This window comes from Protopterus annectens, chromosome 6.part0 (assembly GCF_019279795.1).
Source record: "Protopterus annectens isolate FY-2018-M chromosome 6.part0, PAN1.0, whole genome shotgun sequence".
In the NCBI taxonomy this organism is placed as follows: domain Eukaryota; kingdom Metazoa; phylum Chordata; order Ceratodontiformes; family Protopteridae; genus Protopterus; species Protopterus annectens.
The window spans coordinates 1197954208-1197965553 of NC_056737.1; the positions used below are offsets into that span (position 1 = coordinate 1197954208).

The window sequence follows — 11346 nt, forward strand, 5'->3', positions numbered from 1 at the left end:
TTTACTATACACTTTTTGGCGTTTAGCTTGAGGCCATGGCTCTGGCACCAGTTGTCTGTTTCTATGAGGCCCTTTTGGAGGATGCTTGTGTCGGCTGGAGAGTCGATTATGGCGCCCAGTTTGCAGTCATCTGCGAACTTGGTCAGCCACAGTCCTTCCGTGTTGGCCTGTACCTCTGAGAAGTATATACCGAACAAGAGAGGACCCAGGACTGAGCCTTGTGGGACGCCACTTATAACTGGTTTGGAGTCTGACATGGCTCCAGCAATTCTAACCATGTGGGTTCTGTCCTTGAGCCAGTTTGCAGCCCATCTAGTGACACAGGGGTTTATATTTAAGCCTCTGAGCTTATCTATAATGCCCAAGTGGGGTATTGTATCGAAGGCTTTTGCGAGGTCCAGGTAGGCTGTGTGGACCACCTTCCCCTCGTCACTGGCCTTGGTGATTGTTTCAAAGAAATCGACCAGATTTAAGAGGCAGGATCTGCCCTTAACAAAGCCGAACTGGGTAGGATCCAGTGTCTGTAGGTCCCCAATATCTTTATTTATAAGGTCCATGATGATCCCTTCCATAGCTTTGCAGACCAAGCTGGTCAGGCTTATGGGGCGATAGTTTCCAGGATCCATTGAGGCACCACCTTTGTGGAGAGGGACCACCATTGCTGTACGCCATCTTTGGGTACATATCCTGTAGTAAGGCTGAGATTGAACAGTAGTTTTATGTTTGGGTTTAGCTCTTCTTGGAGTTCATGTAGGACACAGCCCGGGACACCGTCTGGTCCCATTGATGCTGTGTTTTTTGCTTTGGAGAGGGCGGCTCTTACCTGAGCATTTGAGATGTCACAGGGGCAGCACTCTTCTGGGATAGATATTTGCCCTTTTGATGAGGAGGGGGGGGGAGTTTGCACTGAACCTGTCAGCTAGGATGTTGGCAATGTCTGTGGGTTTGGTGTATTTTTTGTCATTTTGGACTAATTCTGAGCATATCTGGGAATTCCTACCCAGGTTCCTAACATAACTAAAGAAAGCCTTGTGATTATCCTTAGTGTCCTGTGTAATTTTTATCTCGAAGCTGGCCTTAGACGATTTTATGAGTGCCCATAGTTTTTGCTAATACTGATCAGAGATGCCTTCCCTTTTTGGGATTTTGCTCTCATGTAGTAGCTTCCTCCTGCTATTGTATAGTTTGTTTATGGCTGGGGTCCACCAGACAGGACGTCTGCCTTTGGAGGATTGGGTCTTGGTTTTATTTGGGATTGCATGATCCATGCATTCCTGAAGGTGTTCATAGAATGCATTTATAAAGGATTCTGTGGTTTGGGTAGTATTTTCCACAGGCCCGGGGGCTTTGAAGGATTCCACCTCAGTTTTGAGGAGTGTGAAATTTGCTTTAGAGAAGTTTTTCACTGTTGTTTTCTGGGCAGGAGGTGGGGTCGGGATGTGAATATCCAGTGAGATTAGTTTATGGTCTGATCTTACCAGTGAGGGATACACTTCTGGTCTGGAGCATAGAGTCCCCATGTTGGTGATCAGGTCCAGTATGTTTTCCCCTCTTGTGGGAGTGGTAACAAGTTGTTCCATAGCATTTGAGTTTATAAATTCTAGGAACCTTTGGGCTAGGGTGTTGGAGCTAGAGTAATGCTCCCAGTCTATGTTTGGGTAGTTGAAGTCGCCCAATATAATGGTGTTTGGAGAGACCTTCATATTTTCCAGTGTTCTCAGGAAGGCCGAGTGGAGTTCCTGGGTTTGGGAGGGTGGTCTGTAGCAGGCTATAAACTGGAAGGCAGTTTTATCCACTGTTAGTTGCACATGGATAGTCTCTGATGCTTCGTGCTGTGCCACCAACCTGGAGGTGTGGGTATCTTTGACGAATATCGATACTCCCCCTCCTTTTATGGTTCGGTCCAAGTTTTGGGGCCGAAAAGCATGGTATGAGGTATAACCTGGTAGTGCTGGGGTGCTCTCTGGAGCCTTGAACCAGGTTTCTGTTACTGCACAGATATCAATGTTCTCCATGCTAAGGAGAGTTTTGAGTGCATGCATCTTGAGGTTTAGACTTCTGGCATTGAGTAGCATTACTCTTAGTTTCTTCTCCCTTGTGATACCTATGGAGGTGGGTTTGTCTTTTGAGCCTTGCCGAAAAAAGGCACTATGGGGGTAGCAAGAGCCTTTGCCAATATCCAAAAGCCCAGGGGTGATAGGTGCAAGCCATCCCTAGCGAAGCATCGTGGCTTGTCAAGCATGTCATCCCAGGCTGACAGGCATTGGATCCCCTTTGAATGACACCAATACTTAAGCAATTGTTGAAATTGATCATCTTGTCTTCATATTGTGGCATCATTCATGGTGAAGGTAAGATGCTACTCAAGGTCAGGGTCATACCGGCCTGGGCTACATGCTCAGAGAGCTTCTCTATGTCTCTTTTCATGTAGTCCAGGGAGGTACATCTCAGGTCATTCACACCAGCATGGACAATGACTAAGTCATATTTGTACTTGCCTTGGAGTGACCTGAGTGCTTGTGTTATGTGGCGGATCCTAGCGCCCGACAGGCAGCTCACCATGACCTTCTCCTTGTTCAGCCTGGTGAGCCAGTTAACATATGATTAAGGGGTTAAAATTTATTATTTCTGCTACACAGCAGTATTACACTGTAACAGAATTAAGTAATAATGTATTATTATTAGGAAGTTATATTCACACCTGAAATGTGCTTAACAGGAATGACACTGTCAAATTTAATCAACAAAGAATATTTGTAAATGAAGGACTACACTAATAGAAAAGTAATAATACCAATCATTTTATAAATATATATTAAAACAGCCCTTACATTGTGTGGTGTAAGCGAATGATTTGTAAGTTTAACTGTTCCACAAACATGCATTGAAATGCTTTACTTATAAATGTTTTTCAATTACACAGTTCAAGAAATACGTGAAGGTTTATTGGAAGCATTACAAAACATAAATCTTGGTAAGTAGTCCATTTCTGTTTTTGTAGTGTGTTGCTTTTTAAAACATACTGAACTCTTATAATAAAGCCAGTAACACAGGTAATTATTTATACATGGCAGCTACATGGTTCAGTCTACAGAAGCCAAAAACTTAAAAATTGTGATACCTTAAGAAGAACTTGGGGGGGGTGTAACTCTAATGCAGAGGGTAATTTCTTCTGTAACATGGATATCTAGTAACCATGGAGCATGGCACTTTGCATCTCTGGACTATGCTGTCATAGCCCTTGGAGGTGGAGTGCCTGCCTAACATTTCAGATGATTTCATGTGTACTCTGATGTCAAACTAATGTAAAAGATGAAGTCGCCAATGTACACATTAGGCTTGCAGTGGTAAAGCAGTTGTATTGTTTTAAATGGTTTACCATCATAATATTGAATGACAAAATGTCTAATTATCATTTGGTCGAAAAATAAGATCCCAACCCAAAACATTGAATTGTCAAAACGTCTACAATCATTACATTGAAAAAGCAATGAGATCAACTCTACTATTTTGCAGGGGGGGCTACATCCCCCCTGCACCCCCCCATGTGGGGGGCTGTGCCCCCCACACACCCCCTACTTAAATATATCAACTCTGAGATCGCATTACAGTGCAGAAATGAGAAAATTCGATAATTTCAACATTTTGAGTTTGGACTATTTTTATTTCAGCATTTTGATCATTCACTATAGTGCATTCAACCAATTCAGTTGTCATTCAACATTCTGATAGTAAACCATTTTAAATACATATATTCAATTCCAAGGGGAAAAACACAAGGGTCTAGATTCCAAAAGATTTGCTTTCATTGTAAGTGGCTTACTTCATTTTAAAGCCTATCTAGAAACAGGCTTACTATGTGTACCAGATTCAAAAACACCTGCTAACAGCCTGCTCTCATTGTAATATAATATATAATATAAGCAAAGTTTACAACAAAAAGAAGAAACTGATCAAAGTACTCTTTAAGGTCAGAACCCTTCATCACTAAGATAATATAAAAACCCCACTAAGAAGCTGAAGGGAGCTATTAAGGGCAACAAAGCATTCCCTGAAATTAAATTAGCCACTGATAGAAAGTGCCGACTGCAAGCCCTTCTTCATTTATGTTAGAAAACTAAGAAGTAATTCATGTCACTGCTCTGAGCTTTCCACGATGGTGCCTCCCAAGGAGAACTGGAGGATATTACAAACATACTACCAAACAAACCTTTTCTCCTGAAACTGTCATCACCACTCATCATTCTGGATTCAATCCTCCCATCATCACCTAAAGTCATGTCTTTAAGACTCTATCAAAAACCAAAAATACTGCATCTGTAGGTTACTGTCAATATCCTGGGTTGTCTGATAAGCAGTGCCAAGTGTGCCCCTGCTGATTCTCTTAAGTTTTTTTAATATCAGCTTAGCTACAGGTTATGACCCTGAATCTTTGCACACCACCACAGTGATGCCCCTTGACAAGGGTGGACTGCAACAGTCATTCCCCTCCACAATGGTGGACCATCAACCACCCCATGGAACTACAGACTCATCAGTCCAACAAGTATAATATGCAAACCATGGAATGATCATGGAAATGACAACAAAGACATTGGCAACCTACAGATGTTGGACCCATCCCAATCTGGCTTAAGGAAAGGTCATGACTACTTAACATTTTAGACTTCTTTGAGATGGTCAGCAAGACAATGGATGAGGGTGAAATAGTGCAAACTGCATATCTTGACCTGGCTAAGTCAGTACAATACCCCACTCAAGCATTGCTGACAAGCTGTTTGAGCTAGGCATAAACCCTTAAATAGCTCCCTTGTTTGCTGTCTGGGTGTTAGACAGGACTCAAGAAGTCAGGATCAGTGAGACCACCTCCACCAAGTGATCAGTCAGCAGTTAAGTATGCTAGGGTTCATTGCTGAACCTGGTCCTATTTGGCATCTACTTTTTGGAAGTCAAGGCTAATGTTAAAGGCCTCTGGCTCACCAAGTTCACACATGGCTATGAAATTGGGAGCTATTATTGAGTCCCCAAGACACAAATATCTTGCAAGTATGTTTAACACAGACAAATTACCGGTGCCAAAACCATGGCTTAAAATGCAATGCTAAAGAATGCATTATAATACCCTTTAGGAAGGTGTCAATGCAAACAATTACTCAATCAATAAAACACCCTTAAGAGTCAACACAGTAGTAAGGGATATTCATAGGTTCATAGGTTCATAGGTTCATACTAGGCTATCTGCCCTAGGGCATTTATAAGCCTAGCCAGAGTGTGTTTGGCTTTCGCCACCCATTTTAAATTAATTTTGCTATGCCTTTTTTGAGGTTAGTATACTGTGCCTCTGTCTAACAGTGACACAGAAGTGATAGCGGGGGTAAACCTACGATCTCCCATCCACTCATCAAGATTCCTCTTGAAGAGAGTCAATGTGGGACTCTGCCTAACCTGGACTGGGATTTTATTCCAGAGTGAAGGGAGCCTCTGAGTTATGAATCTGTCCCTCCAGCATGTCCTATTTATTTCAGTGCTGAGGTTCAAGTCTCTCGAGCGCGTAGCTCGATGGGATTTGGATTTTCTGAGGTGCAGCATGTCCATTAATTCTGGGTTGGACATGGCTTTATACGTCAGGCACAGATCGCCTCTGAGCAGGCGGTATGCCACTGAGTAGAGCTGGAGTTTCTTTAACCGGGCAGCATATGGCATCTGTTTGAGCCCTTTGATCCTCTTGGTGAGGTACTTTTGGGGTCTTTCCAGTTGCTGCAGGTGTCTGGTAAGGTACATCCCAAAAGGGGCATTGTACTCAATTATGGGCCTGATGAGGGATGAGTAAAGAGGTACGATGACCTCCCCTGATCTAGATGTGAATCCCTTCATGATTAGGTGGGCTATATAAAATGTTTTTCTAACCACTTTGGCCACGTGGTTGTCAAATGAGAGATTGCTATCAACTTGGGTCCCCAGGTCCCTAATGACTTCTTCTGTACTTAATGGATTACCACCTATGTGGTAATTTGTGGGCACTTTGTTTTGCCAAAGGGATGACTATACACTTTTGGCGTTTAGCTTGAGGCCATGGCTCTGGCACCAGTTGTCTGTTTCTATGAGGCCCTTTTGGAGGATGCTTGTGTCGGCTGGAGAGTTGATTATGGTGCCCAGTTTGCAGTCATCTGCGAACTTGGTCAGCCACAGTCCTTCCGTGTTGGCCTGTACCACCGAGAAATATATACCGAACAAGAGAGGTCCCAGGACTGAGCCTTGTGGGATGCCACTTGTAACTGGTTTGGAGTCTGACATGGCTCCAGCAATTCTAACCATGTGGGTTCTGTCCTTGAGCCAGTTTGCAACCCATCTAGTGACATAGGGGTTTATATTTAAGCTGGTGAGCTTATCTATAATGCCCGAGTGGGGTATTGTATCAAAGGCTTTTGTGAGGTCCAGGTAGGCTGTGTGGACCACCTTCCCTCGTCAATGGCCTTGGTGACTGTTTCAAAGGAATCAACCAGGTTTAAGAGGCAGGATCTGCCCTTAACAAAGCCAAACTGGGTAGGATCCAGTGTCTGTAGGTCCCCAATATCTTTATTTATGAGGTCCATGATGATCCTTTCCATAGCTTTGCAGACCAAGCTAGTCAGGCTTATGGGGCGATAGTTTCCAGGATCCGTTGAGGCACCACCTTTGTGGAGAGGGACCACTGTTGCTGTACGCCACTCTTTGGGTACATATCCTGTAGTAAGGCTAAGATTGAACAGTAGTTTTATGTTTGGGTTTAGCTCTTCTTGGAGTTCATGTAGAATGCAGCCGAGGACACGATCTGGTCCCGTTGATGCTGTGTTTTTGCTTTGGAGAGGCGGCTCTTACCTGAGCATCTGAGATGTCAGGGGCAGCACTCTGTTGGGATAGATATTTGCCCTTTTGGTGGGGAGAGGGGAGAAGTTTGCACTGAACCTGTCAGCTAGGATGTTGGCAATGTCTGTGGGCTCGTGTATTTTTGTCATTTTGGACTAATTCTGAGCATATCTGGGAATTCCCACCCAGGTTCCTAACATAACTAAAGAAAGCCTTGTGATTATCCTTAGTGTCCTGTGCAATTTTTCTCTCGAAGCTGGCCTTAGACGATTTTATGAGTGCCCGTAGTTTTTTGCTAATACTGATCAGAGATGCCTTCCCTTTTTGGGATTTTGCTCTATCATGTAGTAGCTTCCTCCTTCTATTGTATAGTTTGTTTATGACTGGGGTCCACCAGACAGGATGTCTGCCTTTGGAAGATTGAGTCTTGGTTTTATTTGGGATTGCATGATCCATGCACTCCTGAAGGTGTTCATAGAATGCATTTATAAAGGATTCTGCGGTCTGGGACGTATTTTCCACAGGCCCGGGGGCTTTGAAGGATTTTGCCTCGGTTTTGAGGCATGTGAAATTTGCTTTAGAGAAGTTTTTCACTGTGGTTTTCTGGGCAGGGGGTGGGGTCGGGATGTGAATATCCAGTGAGATTAGTTTATGGTCTGATCTTACCAGTGAGGGATACACTTCTGGTCTGGAGCATAGTGTCCCCATGTTGGTGATGATCAGGTCCAGTATGTTTTCCCCTCTTGTGGGAGTGGTAACAAGTTGTTCCATAGCATTTGAGTTTATAAATTCTAGGAACCTTTGGGCTAGGGTGTTGGAGCTAGAGTAATTCTCCCAGTCTATGTTTGGGTAGTTGAAGTCACCCAATATAATGGTGTTTGGAGAGACCTTCATATTTTCCAGTATTCTCAGGAAGGCCAAGTGGGGTTCCTGTGTTTGGGAGGGTGGTCTGTAGCAGGCTATAAACTGGAAGGCAGTTTTACCCACAGTTAGTTGCACATGGATAGTCTCTGATGCTTGCTGTGCCACCAACCTGGAGGTGTGGGTATCTTTGACGAATATTGATACTCCCTCCTTTTGTGGTTCGGTCCAAGTTTTGGGGCTGAAAAGCATGGTATGAGGTATAACCTGGTAGTGCTGGGGTGCTCTCGAGCCTTGAACCAGGTTTCTGTTACTGCACAGATATCGATGTTCTCCATGCTAAGGAGAGTTTCAAGTGCGTGCATCTTGAGGTTTAGACTTCTGGCGTTGAGTTGCATTACTCTTAGTTTCTTATCCCTTGTGATACCTATGGAGGTGGGTTTGTCTTTTGAGCCTTGCCTAAAAAGGCACTATGGGGTAGCAAGAGCCTTTGCCAATATCCAAAAGCCCAGGGTGACAGGTGCAAGCCGTCCCTAGCGAAGCATCGTGGCTTGTCGAGCATGTCATCCCAGGCTGACAGGCATTGGATCCCCTTTGAATGACACCAACACTTAAGCCAATTGTTGAAATTGATCATCTTGTCTTCATATTGTTGCATCATTCTTGGTGAGGGTAAGATGCTACTCAAGGTCAGGGTCATACCGGCCTGGGCTACATGCTCAGAGAGCTCCTCTATGTCTCTTTTCATGTAGTCCAGGGAGGTACGTCTCAGGTCATTCACACCAGCATGGACAATGACTGAGTCATATTTGTACTTGCCTTGGAGTGACCTGAGTGCTTGTGTTATGTGGCGGATCCTAGCGCCGACAGGCAGCTCACCGTGACCTTCTCCTTGTTCAGCCTGGTGAGCGGGACGTCAGTGTGCCTGACGATAGAGTCACCTATTACAAGTGTATCAGGTGTGTTGTTTAGCCTTAAGGGCTGTGACTGTTCGCACACTGGCTTTGTGAGTTATGTGTTGCACGTGTTTTGTTTTGGGGTAGCGGTTGCTTGGGTGTCTGCTTTGGATGTCTCTGCTGCTTAGGCAGATTTTTATTTAGAGCCTCAGTATGTTTTGTGTGTTTATGTGTTTGGTTTGTTGTCGTGGTAGGTCTATGTGAGACTGGAATTGTAGTGAGTGTGGTTTCCTTCTCCTCCTGACTGGTTACGCCAGTACTGAGTTGAGACAGCTTAGCCTCCAGTTTGGCTATATGGTTGCATCTCTCACATGTGTTGGAATTTGTTGGGAGGAGGAGAGGGTTGTCTGTGTACATGAGGCAGTTGTAACATTGCCTCAAGATTCCCAGATTCACCTGCTGGACTGGAGAGGAGATTGACAACTGACCTTTGGACATGCTAGAATAGTATTGGGAATTCCTTTATAATTGAAAAAAGGGCCAATGGGGAACAAGGTACTCAAGGGGAGTTTGTGAGGGTGTAGTGCTTTTAATTTTTTAGAGCTGACTTATATAATTGCTTTAGTGAGCAAGTGCCAGGTAACTTAAATGCAATGTGTTACAGGTAACTTAAATGCAAAAACGACAAACAGTAACTTTCTTTCAAGTGAAACAAGGAAATAAGTACAGTAAGCAATGCAGATATCACTAGGGATCCACAGAAGTGCTAAAAGGCCGCGTTTTAGGTGTAATTAGCGTTTCAGGGAAATAAACAAACAACAAGTATACAAATAAAGCTAGATCTTGGAACACAAGTAGACAGCAATCTGGTCTTTGACTAACATGTAGCTAAGACAATAAGGAAATCATTTTTTGTCACTTAACATATAGGTAAGAGTATGGCATCTAGGTCCAAGGAAGTTATAGTTCATGCTCTTCAGCCCTTATCAGACCTGTCATTGAATAAAATGTCCCCTTTGGCATGTATCTAACCAGACATTTGCAACAGTTGGAATGCCGTAAAGGTTTCTCAGCAAGAGAATTCACGGCATGAATACCCTGTCCTACATTGATCGCCTAAAGGCTCTGACTCTGCAGTCAGTCTCCTATGGGTTGCTGAGAGGGGATGTTTGCCTGGTTTACAGGGCTTCCTCACACCCAGCCCTGATGGATCTGTTGCACATGTGTAAAACAAACAGCAACAGAAACATTAGATTCTTGGATCTGAACTTCTCTTGTGACATAAACAGAACACGCTGGAGAGACAGCTATGTGTCCCAAAGGATCCTCACAATGTGGAATAGCCTCCCCGTCCAAGTAAGCAGAGTTCATCCCTGATCTTATTCAATTAAAACCTCGACAATTGGATGGGAAATCATACGTTTACCCCCAGTTTGGCCCTCATGTCACATATGGACAGACGTGTCATCAAGAACAGTATTATCCTAGCTGACACCCCCCATAAATCCTTAACTAACTGCCTATTAACATGCTCACTGATTACATCTGAGAGCATCTCCCATCTTTTGGTCCATGCCTCCCCTTAGGGGGTGTTACCAATAAGCACCCCCCCCCAGGATGAGCAGTTGCCTGAGCTGCTAATTGAACCCGGGCTGGTTTGGCAGTAATTAGAGTTTTATCTCTTGACACCACCGGAGCACCTTAACTCACCCAATATCATGATCATATCTGCTGTGACCTCATCTGAGCCTGCTGGCTGAGCAGCTTGCCAATATCCGAAAGCCCAGGGGTGATAGGTGCAAGCCGTCCCTAGCGAAGCATCGTGGCTTGTCAAGCATGTCATCCCAGGCTGACAGGCATTGGATCCCCTTTGAATGACACCAATACTTAAGCAATTGTTGAAATTGATCATCTTGTCTTCATATTGTGGCATCATTCTTGGTTATGTTGTGGGCTGACTGTTTCACTGGGGATGACTTTGCAATATCTGACTGTACCCTAACACCCTTCCTTACTAGTAGGAAGTTTACTTGAGTTGCATGTTAGACACACTTGTATGTCATCTTGTCACTGTCTCTCTTGCTGAACCATGTGTTGGCCACCATCAAGCCATTTGCCAGACAGAAATCTAGAATGGCTTCTTCTTCTTTATTTCTCTGTCCAACCATGTGGACTCAGGCAGTCCTCATATCCTGTTCTCTCTGTCTTCATGGGCATTCAGGTCCCCTATTATCAAAACCAATTCATGTTGTCCTGCTTTATCTAGCAGGTCCTGCAACTGCTGTCTGAATGCACTCTTTTCCTCACTATCACAGCCCTGCTGTGAGGCATAGCCTAAGATTATGAACAGTGCTCTATCCTTACACAGGAGTCTGAGTGCCACAAGTCTGTCACTAGCTCTGATGACACCCCACACTGCTGAGGTACATACCTACTAAGCTGCAGTGTCTGTCGATATTAACAATGCACCTGCTCAGGTGTACATCTACATACATGATGACACTTGCACAGCATGTTTGTTTAATTCTGTTACTTTATTTCCTTTTTACTTGTTTATTACAACAGTATGGTGTCTTAGTGTTTAAGATCTCTGCTTCCAGGGTCTTGGGTTCAGTTCTGAGCTCCACTGACAACTTACGGGAAGTAGCACACTAACACCTCACAGTGGTAATCCTCTGTGCTACCTGTCCAACAGCAGAGCATCACATGACTGGATTGAATGACTTAAATAATATCTCAAGGT

General features: G+C 44.1%; 1 protein-coding gene across 1 annotated transcript in view; it reads left to right on the top strand.

Annotated features, from left to right (window-relative positions):
* Positions 1-3679, top strand: part of LOC122803969 (arachidonate 12-lipoxygenase, 12R-type-like) — a 250347-nt gene extending 246668 nt beyond the window's left edge. Inside the window, exons 4-5 of the mRNA XM_044073647.1 lie at positions 2924-2974; positions 3672-3679. Of these exons, the coding sequence (XP_043929582.1) occupies positions 2924-2974; positions 3672-3679 (59 nt within the window). The remainder of the gene's footprint in view (positions 1-2923; positions 2975-3671) is intronic.
* Positions 3680-11346: the final 7667 nt, after the last annotated feature.